The sequence below is a fragment of the Martes martes genome, assembly GCF_963455335.1.
Source record: "Martes martes genome assembly, chromosome: 1".
Lineage (NCBI taxonomy): Eukaryota > Metazoa > Chordata > Mammalia > Carnivora > Mustelidae > Martes > Martes martes.
Window position 1 is genome coordinate 120,173,039 of NC_137888.1, and position 21,602 is coordinate 120,194,640.

Sequence of the window (21,602 nt, forward strand, 5' to 3'; positions counted from 1 at the left end):
CCTCCCGTAGTGCCAAAGCCTGCTTTGCTTGCTGGCACAGCAGAGAGGAATTGCAGGTAAATTAAGCCACCCTCCCACCCCCTCAAGCCCATTGTCAATCCAATGATTGACAGTTCGTTTAAAACCACGGAGCAACCTTGCCCCTCAGGTAGGACTGACTCGCTCTGAGTTTTCCCAGTGAGATTAAGTGGTAACTGATTTGGTAACACACCCTATCAGTATCTTTTACTTCCCTATTTAGACCATTTGCACTTGAATCCTGTCTCAGGTTCTCTTCTGGGGGAACCCAAACTAAGACACACCCCTCAGTTCTAGGCGTAATGCATTTGTAGTTTGAGTTTTATTTTATTTTTTTATTTTATTTCTTTTAAGATCACAAGTAGGCAGAGAGGCAGGCAGAGAGAGAGAGGAGGAAGTAGGCTCCCTCCTGAGCGGAGAGCCTGATGTGGGGCTCGATCTCAGGACCCCGGGATCATGACCGGAGCCGAAGGCAAAGGCTTTAACCCACTGAGCCACCCAGGCGTCCCTAGACAGCCAGTTTTAGAATTTAAAGGATCATCACAGATCATCCAGTACAGAAACTTCATTCTCCTGGGGGAAAAAGAAAATACAGTGTACAGAGATGAAACCACTTACTCAAAGTCAAACTAGTAGCTGATGAAGGCACAATCCTTTAATCTGCTCTTCAGAGAATCTATGAAGAGGAGCTGATCTATCTGACTGTATTTTCACACTTACCAATGGTAAAAACATGGTGCACATCACCTCCCCATCCTCATATACCTCATCATTCACACATGTGACAGATGTTAATTGGTATCAACACTCTTTTTCAATCAATCCAGATAGTTTCAGAGTCTTAGTCAACACAGAGCCCCAGGCAACAACTGTCTCTTGGTGCTAAGTAACCCGTGAAATGAAATGTACTTTTCATGCCTGATCTAACTCAAAAAGGTTATGAGTTTTCTTTGCTTAAAACAAAACAATGTTAGAGAATTTTCCACACTCTACTTTCTATAACAAACAGAGAACCCCAGAAGAACTGGGAATGCACTTCTTGAGCAGTCCTTTTCGCTAGCTCAGGAATTTCATTCTTTGTACTCTCCTGCATGGACTGTGGTATGTTTGGTGCAAGCATGATTAATGACCTCCCACCCCAAGAATTCCTTGGGTATAGATTCTTTCAAAGCACTGATATGAAGACCAGAAAAAGAACCAGCCACATTCCCTGTCAAATTTTGTTTTTTCCTTCTCAGTGTTATGGCTGGTGTCTTTAATTGTTGTGAATTCTTTTCACCTCCTCCAAACAACCTGTTATCACGATCTTCTCCTTAAATATATCAAACTCAATCCAAATCCCATCATCCTCTGCTGTTTTTTATGTCTTCCCATAGCATCGACTTCACATTCAATTTGGTGACTTGATATTTAGAAATGATATGGCAGAAGGTTTTAGAAATATCCTCATTCCAGGTTTGGTGATATTGATCTTTGTTCTTCCTTGAGTTCAGTGGCCACAGATCCGAATAATACCTCTAACTCCTTAACAGCTGACTTGGGGCCATGTTACCTCACAGGGACACTGTCCCTTTATAATTTATCGTTTCAACCAGGTGATGCTTCTTCTGCAAGATCTTCATGAGAGGATCCAGAGCCACCAGAAATGGTACTGGCAACTTTCTCAGTGGCTTCTCTTTTTCATACAAGGCTACGACCAAAGTCACATAATATGGGAACACAGAGATGGGCCTTTCACTGAAGACAGGCTCTTAGCCCAAGCAGGTGTCCACCACTAAAAAATAAAAAGCAAAATGCAGGTATTCAGACAAAATCTTTGGCATAAAAAGAAATCTTGATATTGGGGTGCCTGGGTGGCTCTGTCATTGGGCATCTGCCTATGACTCAGGTCATGATCCCAGGGTCCTGGGATCAAGCCCCGCTTTGGGCTCCCTGCTCAACAGGAAGCCTACTTCTCCCTCTGTCACTTTCCCTGCTTGTGTTCCCTCTCTCACTGTGTCTCTGTCAAATAAATAAACAAAAATCTTTAATAAAGAAAAAAGAAAGAAATCCTCATACTAATGAGACTCTGAAATATAGTATGTCTACCTAAAATGGTACCACTGTCAGACAGCTCAGTGAAAGATGTGGTATTCATGAACGCAATGGAGCTAATCCTCACCTAATGGAATAGATCTATTCCATTAATAATTACTTAGCAGTGAAGGTTTGTACAATTAATCTGATTTTCCCACGGACATTCATTATAATATTGGAGAGGTGATTTTTTTTTTCTGAAAAAAATTTTTTTAAAACCTGGCTCTTAAAGATTCAATAAATGTACACAGTAATGCATGAGTAGTTAAAAATGAACTGTTAAGGAGTGCCTGGATGGTTCAGTTAGTTAAGCATCTGCCTTGGGCTCAGGTCATGATCCCAGGGACCTGGGATCCAGCCTCCCATCCAGCTCCCTGCTCAGCAAAGAGTTTCCTTCTCCCTCTGCCCCTCCACCTGCTTGTGCACCCCCCCCCCCCGTCTCTCTCTCAAATAAATAAATAAAATCTTTTAAAAAATGAACTTTTAGAAGTAAATACAATATTGAGGCACTGGGGTGGCTCAGTTGTTTGAGCATCCAGCTCTTGCCTTCCACTCAGGTCATGATCTCAGGGTTGTGAAATTGAGCCCTGCCATGGGCTCCATATTCAACAAGGAAGCTGCTTGAAATTCTTTCCCTCTGTCCCACCCCCTGCCTGGGTGCTCTCTCTCTCTCTCTCTCAAAATAAATAAATCTTTTTTAAAAAGAAGCAAATACAATACTATTCTTTAATAGTTATAATAGTTAAAAACATCAAAAACAGTTGTGTGCAGTAATAATAAAAAAGGTAACAAAATTAGGTCTGATTCCCTAGATGCAGAGCCTGAGACGAGGATTCATGTGCAATTGAATTATTAAAGTTGTACCCTCAGGAAAAACATGTAGGAAGTGAGAGATAAAAGACAGAGAATGTGGTTTAAGTAAAACTAGTTTCTGCCTGATCCTGCAAGGACTCTGGAGTATATAAATTACATCATGGTGTTGTCCTAACCTTGAAACAGGGAGCTGTGTTTTTGCACCTGCATACCAATCCTTGTCTATGGGTCATCCTGGTTGGGTGATGAATGTAAACTCCCAGGCACCTCCAGACTCCAGACCTTTAGTCTGCTAAAGGCAATCCCTCTGGAGAAGGTTGTAAGTATGAGTCCTTCACAGCAATATATATAGCAGCTGGACTGTGAATGAACCTAATAAGTAAAAGAGACTCTGGCACATCTGGAAAAGATCAAAAGGAAGGGAAAGCACTAAGCGAGGTCCAAGGAGTAACTGTACAAGTTTGGGAGAAAGAGAATGTGGCTTAGCAGCTAAGTCATATAAAAATATCTAAGGGATTTTGATTGATGATAAATTCTGTATAAATCAACAGTGATTTAGCTGTATTTAAGAAGAAAAAAAGGTCACCAAACACTGGGAAGAACATGGAGCAACAGGAACTCTAATTCTGCAACATGGTACAGCCACTTCAGAAGACAATCTGGCAGTTTCTTATAAAACTAAACATAATCTTATCATAGGATCCAGCATTTGTGTTTTGTGGTATTTACCTAAATGAGTTGCAAACATATGTCCACACAAACCTGCACATGAGCTTTATTCATTATTGCCACAACTTAGAAGCAACCAAGATGTCCTTCAATAAATGAATGGATAAATAATGGACATGATGCCTCCATAAAACAGAATATTATTCAGAGAAAAATAAAAGAGCTATTAAGCTACCAAAAGACATGGAAGAAATATAATGCCTATTGTTAAGCAAAGGAGCCCATCTGAAAGGCTACATATTATATAATTCCAGCTACATGACATTTTAGAAAAGGCAAAACTTGTGGAGACATTAAAAATATCAGTGGCTGGGGCACCTGGGTGGCTCAGTGGGTTAAGCCTCTGCCTTCGGCTCAGGTCATGATCTCAGGGTCCTGGGATCGAGCCCCGCATCGGGCTCTCTGCTTGGCAGGGAGCCTGCTTTCCCCTCTCTCTCTCTGCCTACTTGTGATCCCTCTCTGTCAAATAAATAAATAAAATCTTTTAAAAAAAATATCAGTGGCTGCCTGCAATTTGGAGGAGAGAGGGAGGGATGGATAGCTGGAGCACAGGGGATTTTCAGGGCACTGAAATTATTCCATATGAAACTGTTACTGAGGACACACGACATTGTGCATTTGTCAAAACCCGGAGAATCATCCAACACAAAGAGTGAACTCTAATATAATGGACTTTAGTTAATAATAATGTAGCAATACTTTTCATCAATTGTTAACAACTGTATCATTAATCCAATATCTTAATATTAGGGAAACTGGGGGCAGGAAGAATTATCCTTACTTTTTGTTTAAATGTTCTATAAGCCTAAAACTGCTCTAAAAATAAAGTCCATTCATTTAAAAATGGGTAGTGATGAGATTTGGGGCTATAATAGGAAAAACATAATAACAAGAATAGGTATGGTGAATAATAATCCTATTCTACTTCTCACTGGTAAAAACAGGCAATGCCTGGGGTATTGTATTTTGTTCAAGGTGCTAAACTTTGCAAAGGGATTATGAAAACTAGCTATGGTGTTCAGAAGAGGGAAACTGATGCTGTAAAAGGACTCAAAACCATATCACATGAGGATATAAAAAAGGAACTGAATATATTTAACTTGCAGAAGTACAGATATTAGGTAGGATAGAATGCAGGGAGCCACCCTTAAACATCTGAAGGACTATCTTATAAAGGATTTATTTCTACAACCCTAAAAGGAAGAACAAGGATAGTAAGTAAAATATGTTTGGGCTTCATACAATGCTATTTTTTTTCTTTTTATTTATTATTTATTTATTTATTTATTGGTGATTAGTACTGTCCTAAGGTAGAATGAGTCAATTTGGGGAACAGGGGGTTTGCAGCCAAGCAGAAGAAGGACAATCACTTAGTGGTCTGATTTACATCTGAACTATTTTGTGTTTTGAGAGGTGCAGGGGGAATTTTTTTCTAAATGAAATTCACGAACCCATTTCCAATGCATGTTACCTAGTAGAAATAGTTTGTTACAGTACTTTTTTGTTGGAAATCATAACAACATCAAAACAAAGGACAGTGAACTATTCAAACACCATTCAATAATAATACTTGACCCTGTAGCAGCTGAGACATATAGCTATCTAAAGCATAATTCATATCTATCATTTCTCATCAAATTAATAACTTGTGTTTTCCATTCTTTCCTACTTTGATAATTATATCTTTATTGATTGAATACCTGTTATGTGTCAGTTAACAAATATTATCCTACTTAATTTAATCTTACAGTGACCCTGTGAGATAGATTTTATCTCCACTTTTTAAATGAGGAAACAGAGAATAAAGAAGTAATGTTGCCATTGTTATCCAGCTAATTACAGAAGGATTTAAATATATACCTTTGGGGGTCCCTGGGTGGCTCAGTCAGTTAAGCGTCTGACTCTTTATTTCAGCTCAGGTCATGATCTTGGGCTCACAAGATCGAGCTCCACATTGGGCTCTATGCTCAATGCAGAGCCTGCTTGAGATTCTCTCTCTCCCTCTCTCTCTGCCCCTCCCCCTCTCTGTTTCTCTCTCTCTCTCTCTCTCTCATAAATAAGCAATAAATAAATAAACAAATAAAATCTTTTTTTAAAATAAGAAATGAAAAATAAATAAATATAAACCTTTGGGATTCTAAAGGCCAGTGGTGCTCTATTTTGATAGAGAAGGCTTAGATGTGACAATCTGCCTAGAAGTAGGGGGCGATAAATGGAACTTGTTTTGAAGCTGTACTTTCTCGGACTGTGTAAGTAAGATGGCACCCAATGATCCCCACCACTTGGTAATCATGCCTTTGAATAGTTTCCTTCCATATCGTATCAGAGTTGGTCTTTGTGACCAACAGAATATGGCACAAGTCATGCTATATCCCTTCAGAGGCTTGATTACAAAAGGCATGATAGCCCTCCGCACCCCCTCAGATAACTCAGTCTGGGGGCAGCCAGCTGCCATGTCATGAACAGCCATACGAACAGGTCCTAGTGGCAAGGAACTGAAGCCACTAACAGCAGTTATGTGAGCAAAGGTAGAAGAAACCCTCCAGTCCTCATCAAGCCTTCTGATGATTGCAGCCCTGATGAACAGGTTGATGGCAACCTCATGAGAGATCTTCAGCCAGGATTACCCAATTAAGCTGCCCCCAAATTCCTGGCCTTCAGAGAGTATAAGACAATAAATGCTTGCTATGTAAAGCCACTAACTTTGGTATGCAGCAATAAAAAATTAACACAGACTGCATGCTTATTTAGGATGGCTTGAAGAGGCAGGCTAGTGGAGATGGCAGGGATAAGGTTAAAACCTCGCCCCCCTCACCCTTTGTGTCAGAGTCATTGCTGAAAGCCAACCTCTAATGACTATACCAGCAATATGAATGTTTAAGGATCTTACAAAAAATTAAAAACAAAAAACAAAACAAAACTCAAAACCCAACCAAGCAAAAACAAAACAAAATAGAATAGAAAATAGAGTACATCAGTTCCCTAGCAAGAAACGCATGTTGTAGCAAAACTTTTTTTCCAAATTGCAACAAATGTTTTTGTTTGCAAAACGGGTGTGGGTTGGGATATAAACTATATATATCTTTTTAGGGTGCATTGTGGTTTACGAGAAGTTTGTAAACTGTTGTGCTACACTCTATATCACTCTGCCTCCCCTGCTGGCTTCTTCAGCTCACGATGGCTGGAGTGCAGACTGAGGCTCTCAACTAACCCAACTTGTACATGTTAACTCTGGAGGTGCTGAATATGCTTAGATATTAACCACTTACCAGAGTATACCCATAAAAAACTGTTAGCAAGAAAAAAAAAAAGCTCTTCAGATGTCAATACTCTTCAGGTTCAGGTGGCAAGTATGTGGAGAGAGATGGGGCCTTCGTATTTTGCAACTTTGGGAGGTTGGTACAAGTCCCAAGAATGAAACAGTTTTAAATGTAGAAGTCTGCTAAGTGAGGGATACCAAATGTTTTTCTTTTCACAAAGTACCAACTAAAAATGTCCAATGGTATCAATTCCTTGCTGTATAAAGAATCAGATATTATTTTAGTCTGGTTCTAAGACTATTAGCTTCTTAAACCACTATTGAAAGTTGAGCTTCTTTTCTCTCCAGAGAGCATCTCAATTTCTGGATTTCCTGACTGACTGGTTTCATTCAAAGCTATGTGAGGAAGATCCTAATTTCTGCTTCTTTTCTCTTGACCTCATTCATTCCCTAGCACTCCCCACCCCCCAACAAGTCTTCTATCCCCACCTGTACTTTCAGGGATACTTCTTGGCTTCATCAACTCTTCCTAAAGATCATAGTTGGGAGGGGATGTGCAGGTGATGTATGGCCATTAAAAATGGTATTTCTTTAGTTATATTATCTAAAATATAAACTGTTTTGTGGCTTAAGTTCTTTGGGAGACTTTTATTACCTTTAAAATGGTTCATTTAATTTTCTAAATTCTTACTGTCTTCTTTGAGGAGTGATCAGATTCTGAATACATCTCGAAGGTAAAGTGAACAGGTTTTCCTAAAGAACTGGGTATGGGATATGAGAGACTCCCAGGTTTTGGTCTGAGCAACTAGGAGGATGAAGTTGCTATCAACTGAAATCAGGAAGACTGTGGATAATGTAGGTTGGTCTCATAGGGTGAGGAGGATGGGGAGTTTTGTCTCAGACATGTTATATTTGTATCACATACTTTTAGACAACCAGGTGAGGAAGTCTAGTATGCAGTGAGTGTAGACATTGGAGTTCCTGAGAGAGTATTGACTGCAGATATGAACTGGGAGTCATGGATACATAGACAGTATTTAAAGCCATGAAACCTCCCAGGAACTGAGTGAAGACAAAAGGGAGAAAGGAACTGAGCTCTACCTTCAGAGCTGAAGGAAAGAAGGTAAATGAGGAAAAAATGAGAATGAGGAGCACCTGGGTGGCTTAGTCAGTAAAGCATCTGCTCAGGTTATGATCCCAGGGTCCTGGGATGGAATCCTTAATCAGGCTCCCTGCTCTGCGGAGAGCCTGCTTGTCCTCTCCTCTGCCTGCTGCTCCCCCTGCTTATGCACAGGTGCACACGCTCTCTCTCTATCAAATAAATAAAATAAAATCTTAAAAAAAAAAAAAAAGAATGAGAATGAGCAGCCACAGAGGTACAAAAACAAAAACAAAAACAAAAAACACAAAGTGTGGCATCCTAGCAGCAAGTGGAGAAAATGCATTTGGAAGGAGCCATTGAATATTGAGTCGAATGCTACTAAGAGATCAAGTAAAATGAGGACTGCCGAGTGGCTAGTGAGTTTAGCAATAAATGATTCTTGTCACTGGCAAGAATAATTTTGGTGGAATGATGGGGTAAAAGCCTTTTCTAGAATGGATTTAAGAAAGAATAAGAGGGGAGGAAATGGGGATGAGTAATGACAAATTCAACTGAGAAATTTTCCTGCAAAGGGAAACAAAGAAAAGAAGCAGCTAACTACCGAGAAATTGAGGTCAAGAGACGTTTCGCTGTCTGTTTTTTTGTTACTGCACAAAAAACAATTCTTTCGGCTAGGTCTTCACAGAGAACTGTTCAAAGCCTTGAGATAATTCCAGTAAGAATGGGTGGCTTTGATGGATTTCCTAAGCACTTGTGTGGCCTCTAATCTGACTTCATTTGTTTATGAAATGGGTAATAATAACTGTAAAGATCAAGAAAGAAGAGAAATTGATTACCTTTGTAGTCAGAAAACTCAACCAGGGCTGAACTCTCCTCTGGGAAAAGCTGCACATTGGTTACTCCTTCTCTTCCATTTGTGGGGTTTTCAAAGAAAATTGTTATTCACTATTATTAATATGAGGTGGCAGATTTTCAACCCTAATGGTTCTTGTCAGTTCCAGAAGTCTTGGGAAAATCTCAAATTGCTGAACTCTACTGTGTCCGACACAAGCATTAACAGATGTCCTTGACACCTACAAATAAAAATCAGCTTATTGCTACTATAATTTCATTTCATAGCAAAAGAAAACAGATTTTGAAGTGTAATTTGATTTAGAGGCTATAACTAAGAATTAAAATTTGGATACTAAATTTCTATATAAAGTTAAATTTCAGTGTCAACCTCAGCCTATCCCACATTGCTTACTGTGAGAGCATGAGTACATAGCTATCATTAACAGTGGCCTCCATTTAAGACCATTTTGGGAACATGGATCAACAGTTACCTTTCTAAATGAAATCAAGTACATGCAACCACTTGTAAGCTGAAAATAATAATGATGATGATTATAATATAATATTGTTTCCTAAATCTAATTTCCTCCCCCCCCCCCACTTCACCATAGCTTGGTCTCTATTTGGACATGTCATTGTCATAAAAATAAGCTCCTATAACTATTAAGCTCATGGGAAATTTGAGGATATATTCACAGTGGTTAAGAAAATACACTCAGAAGTCAGAATGTCTAATTTGGAATTCTGATTCAAATACTTACTAGCTTTGTGCCTAAGAACAAGTCATTTAATTTTCACTAAACCTAGACTTCTTCATCTATAAAATGGAAATAATAATGTACCTATCTCATAGTGCTATATGTTTTGAGAGTGAAGTAAGTAAAAACTTACTTAGCACAGTGCTTAGCATAGAGCAAAGCACCTGATAAATGCTAGTTATGGGTAGAAGTGATAATATGTTATCCCTTGCAATCATCTTACTGGGAGTTAGAAAGAGCACAACTTTTAAACAAAACCCATTGTGGGATGCCTGGAATCTCAAAATAGGATACAACCATGATTTGCAAATGAAAGGTTAAAAGATATTGTCTGCCTTACCAGTATTTTTGAGAGAAGTCATGACAGCAACTTTAATATTAGGTATTACTTCCACACTGAAGTCACCATTGGCTTCTGACAGGCCTCTAATAAACTCCATAAGCACAGAGAGCACATTCTTCATCATGGTGCCCTTGGATATTGTGAAATGCAACCAAAAGGGAGGCTCGTGAATGGTCTTTTGAAAATTCATCTGTTTCATCCACTTTCAATTCATCTGTTTTATCCACTCTTCTGAAAAGCATTACTTTTGCATGAGGTCTTCCAACTTAGCAATTTTTAGAGACACAGAAACACTTAAGATGTTAGTTTTACATCTGATTTGAGATTTGAAAGGATTTGGCCTGTATCTTACTTTCTGATGTTTTCAATGCTTTGGAAGAAAATAGATTTCACTCATTGTGGAAGGAAGGAAGGAAGGAAGGAAGGAAGAAAGAAAATAGTAATTCTGGCTAAATGATTGCGTAAAGTAATACCTTAGTCTTGTAAAATCAGATTTACTCACCAAATCAGAGGGAAAAAAAAATAACAACCAAGACAATAAATGATGATGCTCATCCACTGACATAAATTACTAGTGTTACAATTCATTACTGAAAAGAAAGAAGTTTCTGTTACTGCATAATGAAAGGGCAATCTACAGATAACCAAAATAAAAATGTTGCATGGTCATAAAGAAGACTGGGTATGGGATAGCTATTTATGAGGAGAACAGAGATTATTACTTCCATTTTTCATTGTTTTTAACCCTTGAAAGAGAAATAAAGGAACTTTTAGTATGATAAAGAGACTTACTCTGAATTCAGAAGTTAATAGTATTCACAGGGAAGAAACAGGACAGTCTTTGCGGTAAATACCCAGTAGTGCAATTGCAGGGTCATAGGGTAGCTCTATTTTTAATTCTGAGGAATCTCCACACTGTTTTCCAAAGTGGCTGCACCAATTTGCATTCCCACCAACAGTGTAAGAGGGTTCCCCTTTCTCCACATCCTCTCCAACATTTGTTGTTTCCTGCCAACTGGAGGGGATTATGCTGAGTAAAATAGGTCAAGCAAAGAAAGTCAATTCTCATATGGTTTCACTTACTTGTGGAACATAAGGAATAACATGGAGGACATAAGGAGAAGGAAAGGAAAAGTGAATTGGGGGAAATCGGAGGGGGAGATGAACCATGAGAGACTGTGGACTCTGAGAAACAAACTGAAGGTTTTGGAAGGGAGGGGATGGGGGGTGGGTGAGCCTGGTGGTAGGTATTAAGGAGGACACAAATTGCACGCAGCACTGGGTGTTGTATATAAACAATGAATCTTGGAACACTGCATCAAAAACTAGTGATGTATTTTATGGTGACTAACATAACACAATTAAAAAAAAAGGAAACAAAACAGCCACTCTCCTTAGAAGTAGAGGAAATAAAACAAAAACTAAAAATGTGCTCTGTTACCACTCCTATTTGATATATTTTTCAGAATTCTTCCTGGTCATCAAAATAAGGTGGTGAAAAGAAATGGGGATAAATATAAAGATGGAAAAGATGGGGATAAACATAAAGATGGAAAACAAAAACATTCTTTACAAATACCATAGTCACATATTGTGAAAAATTTTTTTAAATCATCAACACCATCAAGAAAGTGAAAAGACAACTCACAGAAAGGGAGAAAGGATTTGCAAAGCATAGTTGATAAAGGACATGTAATCTAAATATATAAAGAACACTTAAAACTCAACAATAAAAAAACCAAATAATCCAATTTAAAAATAGGCAAAGGATTTGAATAGACACCTCTCCAAGGAGGACATACACATGGTCAATAAGGACATAACAAAATGTTGAACACCATTCATCATTAAGAAAATGCAAATCAAAACCACAATGAGCTAACACTTCATATGTACTGGAATAACTAAAATTTTATAAGATGGACAATAACAAGTGTTGACAAGGATGTGAAGAAACTGGAAACCTCATACCTTGCTGGAATAGAAAATGGTATAACCACTTAGGAAAACAGTTTTGCAATTCTTCAAAAATTTAGAGTTACCATATATAATCCAGATGTTCTACACTCAGACAGGAATATACCATAGAGATGTGAAACATATGTCCACACAAAAACTAATTCACAAATGCTATGGACAGAATGTCTGTGTATCCCCCAAATTCAGGTCTTAAGTCCTAATCCTTAATGTGATTGACGGTATTTGGAGATGGGGTCAGATGGGAAGTGATTAGGTTTAAATGGTAATGAAAGTGGAACCCCCATGAAAGGACTAGTGTCCTTATAAGAAGATGAAACTACCAGAGCTCCCTTTCTGCCATCTGAGAAAAAAACAAGAGGGGGTCATCTGCAAATCAGGAAGAGAGTCCTCACCAAGAACTCTATCATGCTGACTTCCTGACCTCAGACTTCCAGCCTCCAGACTATGGGAAATCAATGCTGTTTAAGCCACCAAGTCTATGGTATTTGTTCTAGCAGTCCAAGTTGACTGAGACAACAAATGTTCACAGCAGCATTATTCACAATAGTCAAAAGGTGGAAATAACCAAATGTCCATCAATTGAAGGGATAAATAAAAAATGGTATATACATACAATGGCATATTATTTGGCCATTAAAAACTAACAAAGTTTTGATATATTCATCAACATTAATGAACCCTGAAAACCTGCTAAGTGAGAGAAGTCAGTGGCAAAAGGCCACATACTAAATGATCTTATTTATCTGAAATGTCCAAAATACATAGATTCACAAATACTGAAGTATATTAGTGGTTACCGGTCTGTGGGGAGGAGGGAAAGGGGAGTGACTGCAAATGCACTTGGAGCTTCTTTGGGGTGATGAAAATTTCTAAAAATAGACAGTGGTGAACACTATGAATATACTAAAAACCACTGAATTGTACACTTTTAAAGAGTGAATTTTGTGGCATGTAAGTTATATCTCAACAAAACTGTTATTTAAATGTAAGAATTGGGGCGCCTGTGTGGCTCAGTGGGTTAAGCCTCTGCCTTCGGCTCAGGTCATGATCTCAGGGTCCTGGGATCAAGACCTGCATCAGGCTCTCTGCTCAGTGGGGACCCTGCTTCCCCCTCTCTCTGCCTGCCTCTCTGCCTACTTGTGATCTCTCTCTCTCTGTCAAATAAATAAATACAATCTTTAAAAAAAATAAGAGTCAATAAATCAATTCTTAGAGAAAATATAGATAAAGATATATGAGATCACTTTAAGAAGATATCTAAATATTAATGGCAAAAATAGTCTCAATAGTCTCTAGCCTTGCATAAATATATTACAAATGATAATACTCTCCAAATTACAGATTGTAATATATAAAATCTCTTAATTTAAGTCCAGTTAAGTGGTAATTTATAAAATTTGACAAAATGAAAGCAAACTGTGTTTTAAAAAACAAGACAATACCAAACGAAATGATGAGGGACTCGGCACACTACACCTTAAAATCCATTTTCCACAGACTGGAGGAAAATATTTGCAAAAGACATAACTAATAAAAAACTGTTACCCAAAATATAAAGGACCTTTGGGATTCAACAATAAGAAAACAACCTAATTTTAAACCAGGCAAAAGACCTCAATGTAGGGACCTACTTAGCCAGAGCGACTCCATCTTGGTTAAACAGCCTTTTTGTTGTTTGTGCAGTAAAACTTAAACTGATCCCCGCCACCCCCCCAGAGGAACTTACTTAAAAGCAAGTTGGTCGACCAATATGGTTGACCAGTCCCTGATAATAGAGCCTAAATACAAGGACGGGTCAGGTCAGGTGGAGATAACAGAGCCCAGAACGCAAGGATGAGTCAGGCCAGGTGGAGACAATCTCATTGGCCAGGCTCAACCACATGGCCTTTGCTCTATAAAAGCTAGTCTATGAAGCTGGGGGTGGTCGCTCTCTCTGTAAGAGATGGCTCTCGCCGGTCAGTTTGATTCTCGGTGCTGGCGTGAAATAAAGCTTTGCTTGACCTTCACTTTGTATCAGTCTCGCTCCTTTGATCACGGACCCTGTCACTCAATAGATGCTTCACCAAAGAAGATAGAGAGATGGCAAATAAGCATATGAAAAGATGCTCAACATGATATGTCACTGGGGAAATGCAAATTAGAAAAACGATGAGATACCACTACACACCTAGTGGAATGGTGATAATAGCAAATGCAGGCAAAGGATGTGGAGCAACAGGAACTCTCATACATAGCTGGTGGGAATGAAAATGGTATTCACTTTGCAAGACAGTTTGATAGTTTCTTACAAAACTAAACATATTCTTCCCACACAATCCAGCAATCATGCTGTTGGTAGTTACCCAAAAGAGTTAAAAATGTATGTCTATAGGGGAGCCTGGGTGGCTCAGTTAGCTAAGTGTCAGCCTTTGGCTCAGGTCATGATCCCAGAGTCCTGGGATTGATCCCCTCATGGAGCCCTGCATGGAGCCCCACAACCAGCTCCTTGCTCAGCGAGGAGTCTGCTTCTCCCTCTCTCCCTCTGCCTGCTGCTCCCCCCGCTTGTGCTCTCTTGCTCTGTCAAATAAATAAATAAAATCTTAAAAAAATTATGTCTACACAAAAACCTACAAATGGATGATTATAGCAGTTTTATTCATAATTGCCAAAACTTGGAGGAAACTGAGATGTTCTACAATAGGCAAATGGATAAATAAACCTTAGTATATCCAGACAATGGAATATTATTCAGCACTAAAAATAAATGAGCTCTCAAGCCATGAAAAAACATGGTGGAAACTTAAATACGCATTACTAAGTGAAACAAACCAACCTGAAAAGGCTAACATATGATTCCAACTATATAATATTTTGGAAAAAGCAAAATTATGGAGACAGTAAAAAGGTCAGTGGGTGTCAGGGATTAGAGGAGTGGGAAGGATAAACAGCAGAGCACAGAGGATTTCTATGGTAGTGAAACTATTTTGTATGATACTGTAATGGTGGATATATGTTATTAAACATTTGTCAAAACTCAAAGAATGTACAACAGCAAGAGTAAATGCTAATGTTGATAATGGGGGAATTGGGGGGTGGCAGGTGGTATATGGGAACTTTCTATATCCTCCACTCAATCAACAAAAATCTTTAAGTAGTAATTATAAAGCTAAATAGTTCCTAAATTAAAAATAAATGATATGACAAGAAGCAAAATAGAAATTCCAGATATAAACATCAATGTATCAAAAAGCTTACATAAGTATTAAGAGGAAGGAACAAGAAAGTGAAGAGATGAATCATAATTTAATAAATATTGTTCAGAATGTTAGTTTTCATTATGAAGAAAATAAAATTAGATATAAATTCATACTTCACAATCAACACCTAACCGCAATATATTAGCCCCTGATAGGTTAAAAATGTTAACTTTAAACACTCCAAAAGTAAGGACACCTGAGCGGCTCGGTGAGTTAAGTGTCCATCTCTTGATTTCCACTGTGGAATTAAATCAGAAAGCAATAGCAAATTAGCAATAGGTCCAACGACATGGATGAAACTCAATGGCATTATGCTAAGTGAAAGCAGCAAGGCTCAAAAGACCACGTGCAGCATGGTCTATAGGGACCAAAATCTGACCACTATTTGCCAGGCACTCACCTTGAGTGCAGAAGTTGATTACAAAGGAACCAGTGGGAATTTGGGGAGTGATGGAACTCTTTTTTATATCTTTATATCTTTGTATATCTTATATCTTGTGGTTATTCCATGATTGTATGCATTTGTCAAAACTCAAAGAACTGTACACTAAGAAGTATGAATTTGCTGTATGTAAATTATACCTTAAATTTTTAAATGAGAGGAAGCCAATAGCATTCATATATCCAGAAGATACAGTGAATGAAAAACCTCATGTAAAATGGCAAAATAAATAAATGAATAAAATATTTAGAAACAAGCTTAACAAGAAATATTCTATATAAGAAAACATTAAACATTTTTTTAATTTGAATGCAATTAGTTAACATATAGTGTATTATTAGTTTCAGAGGTAGTGGTCAGTGATTCATCAGTCTTACACAACATCCAGAGTTTATTACATCACATGCCCTCCTTAATGTCCATCATCCGGTTTCTTCAATTTTGTTATTAATTGGTTTATATAATTGGCTGCTCCCATGTTAAGGGTATAAATATTTACAATTGTTAGATCGTCTTGTTGGATAGACACTTTAATTATGATATAGTGTCCTTCCTCATCTCTTAATACAGTCTTTGGTTTAAAAATCTAATTTGTCTGATAAAAGGATTGCTATGAACTTTCTTTTGATGTCCATTAGCATGGTAAATGGTATCCACCGCCTCACTTTAAATCTGGGGGTGTCTTTGGGTCTAAAATGAGTCTCTTGGGATGCCTGGGTGGCTCAGTAGGTTGGGCGTCTGCCTTTGGCGCGGATCTTGATCCCAGGGTGCTGGGATCGAGTCCCGCATTGGGCTCCTTCCTCAGTGGGGAGGCTGCTTTTCTTTTTGCCTGCTGCTCCCTCTGCTTGTGCTCTCTCTCTGACAAATAAATAAATAAAATCTTTAAAAGAATAAATAAATAAAATGAGTCTCTTGCAGACAGCATATCAATGGGTCTTGTTTTGTTTTGTTTTTTATCCAATCAGATACTCTGTGTCTTTTGATTGGGGCATTCAGCCCATTTACTTTCAGAGTAACTGTTGATAAAGAATTTAGTGCCATTGTATTACTTGTAAAGTCACTGTTTCTGTGTATTGTCTCTGTTTCTTTCTGGTCTGTGTTACTTATGGGCTATCTCTTCACTTAAAGGGTCCCCTTTAATATTTCTTGCAGGGCTGGTTTAGTGATTACAAATTCTTTTAATTTCTGCTTGTCCTGGAACCTTTTTATCTCTCCTATTCTGAAGACAGCCTTGCTGGATAAAGTACTCTTGGGTGCATATTTTTCTCATTTAGCACCCTGAGTATATCATGCTACTCCTTTCTGGCCTCCCAGGTCTCTGTGAATAGTCTAATGTTTCTACCCTTGTAGGTCAAAGATCTCTTGTCCAGAGCTGCTGTCAGGATTTTCTCTGTCTCTGAGATTTGCAAGCTTCATTATTAGATGTCAAGGTGCAGACTATTTTTATTGATTTTCAGGGTGGTTCTCCGTGCCTCCTGGACTTGAATGCCTGTTCCCTTCCCCAGATTAGGGAAGTTCTCAGCTATAATTTGCTCCAATATACTTTCTGCCCCACCCCTCTCTCTCCTCTTCTTCCAGGATCCCAATTATTCTAATATTGTTTCACTTTACAATATCACTTATCTCTCGAATTCCGCCCCCCCCCGTGATCCAGTAGTTGTTTATCTCTCTTTTCCTCATCTTCTTTATTCTCCATCTGTTTAGTCTTCTATATCACTAAATCTCTCTTCTGCTGCATTTATCCTAGCAGTTAAAGCCTCCATTTTTTATTGCATCTCATTAATAGCCTTTTCAATTTCAACTCGATCAGATTTTAGTTCTCTTATTTTTCCAGAAAGAGATCCTCTAGTGTCTTCTATGCTTTTTTCAAGCCCAGCTAGTATCTTTATAATCATTATTCTGAACTCTAGTTCTGACAACTGACTTATATCCAAACTGATTAGGTCTCCGGCAGTCAGTACTGCATTTTGTTCTCTTTTCTCTTTTTTGAGGTGAGTTTTTCTGTCTTCTCATTCTATCCAGAGAACAGACGAACAAGAGAACAAAATACTAAAATGACAACAATGAGCCCACAGAAATATACACTAAATAAATCAGAAGAGACCTGAAACTGAAAAAAATTAAATGAAAATTTAAAAAAAATAGAGAGAGAGGATATAATGGGACAGGTGAAAAGAATAGAGCAATACACTATATCCTGGATTTATTTTTGTGTGTTTGTTAGAAGACACTACATGTGTAACCTTAGATTAGGCAATGGTTTTTTTATCTATGAAACCAAACATACAAGTGACAAAAGAAAAAAAAAAGGAATATTGGACTTCGCCAAAATGGAAAACTTGTATATTATCCAGCCTTAAAAAGGAAGAAAATCCTAAAACATGTTACAACATGAATGCATCTTGGAGAGATGAAGCCAAGTGAAATAACCCGATCACAGAAGGATTGTATATTGTACGATTCTATCCACATGAGATACCTAGAGTAGTCAAATTCATAGAGTCAGAAAGTAAAAGGGTGGTTTCTAGGGGCTTGGGGGGTGGGGAGAATATAGAGTTAGTGTTTAGGAATTAGAGTACTTCCCAAACTTCAGTTGGGGAAGATGAAGTTCTGGAGATGATGGTGGTGATGATTGCACATCACTGTGAATGCACTTAATGCCATACAGCTATACATTTAGAAATGGTTAAAATGGTAACTTTTATGTTGTATATATTTTACCACAGTTTAAAAAAAATTATCTCTTGGGGCGCCTGGGTGGCTCAGTGGGTTAAAGCCTCTGCCTTCAGCTCAGGTCATGATCCCAGGGTCCTGGGATCGGGCCCCGCATCGGGCTCTCTGCTCAGCGGGGAGACTGCTTTCCTCCTCTCTGTCTGCCTGCCTCTCTGCCTACCTATGATCTCTCTCTGTCAAATAAATAAATAAAATATTTTTTTAAAAAAATTATCTCTTGTACTTCAAAAAAAAAAAAAAAAGAAAGAAAAAGAAAGAAAGAAACTACATCCCAAAATTGTAAAGAAAAATCTATCTCTATATATAAATAAATAAAATTAAATATAATGAAAGGATAGACTATAACTGTCAAGGTGAAAATTTTAAAAAGACTTTTTTAAAAAAGCTGATAAAATAAGAACTCGTTTGAAAAGGAAAGAGAAAAAAAATTAAAATGGAAAGACTAAAGAATCATGAGGGGAAAAAACCCATGAATTTTATATACTATTTTCCCCTAGTGCTGGAGTTTTGCAATTCTGTGTAATTGGTAAACTTAGTCTTAGCTAGATGTTCTCCTGATCTTTGACTGTTGTACTGAATCTTAGGTCCTTTGCCCTGGGTGGAATTGTACCGCCCTTGCCGTGGCCAGGTTAAGTTATCAGCTCCCATTTGATCTATGCAGGGCTTTTGTTCCCTGAAGGCTTTCCGCCAGCTTTGGAGGATGAGAATGAAAATGGCGGCCTCCCAATCTTCAGTCCCAGAGCCAAGAGCTCAGGGTCCCACTCCTCAGTGAGCCTTCAGAGAAAAGCAGTCACTCACTCCTGTCTCCCTGGTCTCTGGCTGCACTCCATGCTCACCCAGCCTGTAACAGAATGTTTCTATCTCAGGCACGTGACCCCACTTTGAGTCTCCAAACCCTCTCCTGTGGCTTGCCCCACGATGCTGCTGTGGGGGGCGGATCTCGCTACGGTTCTGCCACTTTCTGGGCCCCTGCTTGGAAATCGGTTGCTGGACTGTGTCATGGTTTGCAGATTATGGAAACCCCAAGCTGAGAGCTCCACTCCCGGGCTCACCGTTAGTAGCTGGCTTTCCCATGTCAATACCTGGAAGCTATGTCACCCTCGGGCACCCCGGGTCTTTCTGTGACCCCAGGGATCCTGCGACCACACTGTCCCACCCAGGATTACACCCACTTTGCCCCCTGAGCAGTTTGAAGGCAGGGACGTCCCTCACCAGAGCAGACTGCTAAAAGTTCCAATGTTGTGCTCCACTCCTATATCACTTGCTGGTAGCCACCTTATAGAGGCTCTTGCCCCCCAAGGTCTATCTTCTGATATACTGCCTGGGATTCACTTCTCTGTACTTCTACCTTGCGGAAAGTTGTTGTTTTTCTATTTGTAGAATTATAGAAATTCTTTTCTTGGATCGGCAATTGAGTTCACAGGTATTCGGAATGATGTGATAGCTATCTAGCTGAATAACTGGGACCAGATGAAAACTAAGGTCTCCTACTCCTCCACTACCTTGGAAAGACCTCTATAAACACTCCTTAAAGACACAGAAGTAAACAACATCCTTGGGATGCCTGGGTGGCTCAGTTGGTTAAGCATCTGCCTTTGGCCCAGGTCATGGTCCCTTCCTGGGATCATGTCCAGTATCAGGCTCCTTGCTCAGTGGGGAGCCTGCTTCTCCCTCTGCCTGCCACACTCCCTGCTTGTGTTCTCTCTCTCTCTCTCTGACAAATAAAGAAATATTAAAAAATTTAAAAAAAATGGCATCCTTTGTTCTTGGTTAGAACATCTCAACACCATCTCAAGATGTCAGCTATCTGTAATTTATAAATTTAATGCAAATCCAATATAAACCTCAGTGAGCTTTTTATGTCACTGATCATAAATCAGAAGTCAGTCCCAGAGTTCATAAGTAAAGATAAACAGACAAGAACAGCTAGGAAAACAGCAGGAAGGAAGAGCTCTTAGGGGAACTAGCCCTGACAGCAGAATATATAATAAAGCCTCTGCAACAGATGAGTAAACATGTCAATAGAACATAAGTTCCAGAAACAGTCAAAATACATATAAAAATCTAGTAAGTGATAAAGGTGGTATCTTGAGCAGTGCTAATCTTTTTAATAAACAGTGTTGGGACAACTGGATACCCATTCGGAAAAAAAGATAAAATTTGATCCACGCTTCAAATCATAAACAAAAATAAACTCCAAATGTATCAAAGATCTAAATGTGAAAAATAAACCATTACAAATGAAAATGGTGACCATAACCCAGGTGTTGGGGAAAGTTATTAAAATATGACCAAAATTCCAAATGCAATAAAATAAAAAATTGGTAAATTTTACTAAAAAAAGGGGGGGGGGCACCATTTTTTGACTCAGTGGGTTAAGCATTAGGTGGTGTGATCTCAGGGTCCTGGGACTGAGCCTCCCTGCTCAGCCAGAAGTCTGCTTCTCTCTCTCCCTCTGCCCCCGCCCCCCTCATGCTTTCTCTTTCTCTCTCAAATTAATGAATAAAATCTTTTTAAAAAGTTTTTACCATAAAAATAAAAAACTGTTTGTATGGGAGAAAAAGCCACCATAAGCAAACTCAGAAGACAAATGACAAACTGAAAGGAAATAGCCATAATATATATCACAGATAAAAGATAACTATCCCTAATGTATGAGGAACTTTTAAAGTGAAGGGGAAAGAGACCAAAGATTCCATGGAAAATGATGCCCTGCACTCTACCCTCTACCGGGACAAGTCAGGGTGGTAAGCTCCTCCACAGAGACAAGGGGTTAGAGGGCTGTGGGGTCTCCCCCAGCCCAGCCCTGCAGTGTCCCACGCCGCCCTCCGCACTCCCACCCATGGCGCTGCTCACCATTCCTCTAAGCAAGAACACCAGCCAGCCAGACATGCTGCCCAGTTGAGGCGGACCTCACGCTCTAGGCCTCTGGATCTCCTAGGCTCTGTACACAGCGGCACAGCCACCAGTTCCTGAGCAAGTTCTTCGAGTGTGGGGTGTCGGGCTTCCGGCATCTGGGCCCAGGGGAGCAGGGTGTAGTCCTCCCCAGCTCCACTCCTCCACTCATGGGGCCCCAGCCCCACCCAACAGGCTCGTGCCCTTTCTTTCACTTTCTTTTCTCTGCAAATCACTGTTCCCTAGGTTATGCTTTTCAGACCTCAAAAACAGCTGCCTCAAGATTCTATCACCCAGGGGCTCCTGGGTGGCTCAGACGTTTCAGCCTTCAGCTCAGGTCAGGGTCCCAAGGTTCTGGGATTGAGTCCCGCATCGCCGTCCCTG

The 21,602-nt window shown here is 39.2% G+C and overlaps 1 protein-coding gene across 1 annotated transcript in view; it reads right to left on the reverse strand.

Moving 5' to 3' along the window:
- PARP15 (poly(ADP-ribose) polymerase family member 15) overlaps positions 1–21,337 on the reverse strand; it is a gene marked incomplete at its 5' end in the record, with an annotated part of 45,117 nt that extends 23,780 nt beyond the window's left edge. The window contains 5 exon segments of the mRNA XM_080807061.1: positions 1,571–1,593; positions 1,596–1,605; positions 1,609–1,634; positions 5,983–6,212; positions 21,180–21,337. Of these exon segments, the coding sequence (XP_080663187.1) occupies positions 1,571–1,593; positions 1,596–1,605; positions 1,609–1,634; positions 5,983–6,212; positions 21,180–21,337 (447 nt within the window).
- Between the last annotated feature and the right edge of the window lie 265 nt (positions 21,338–21,602).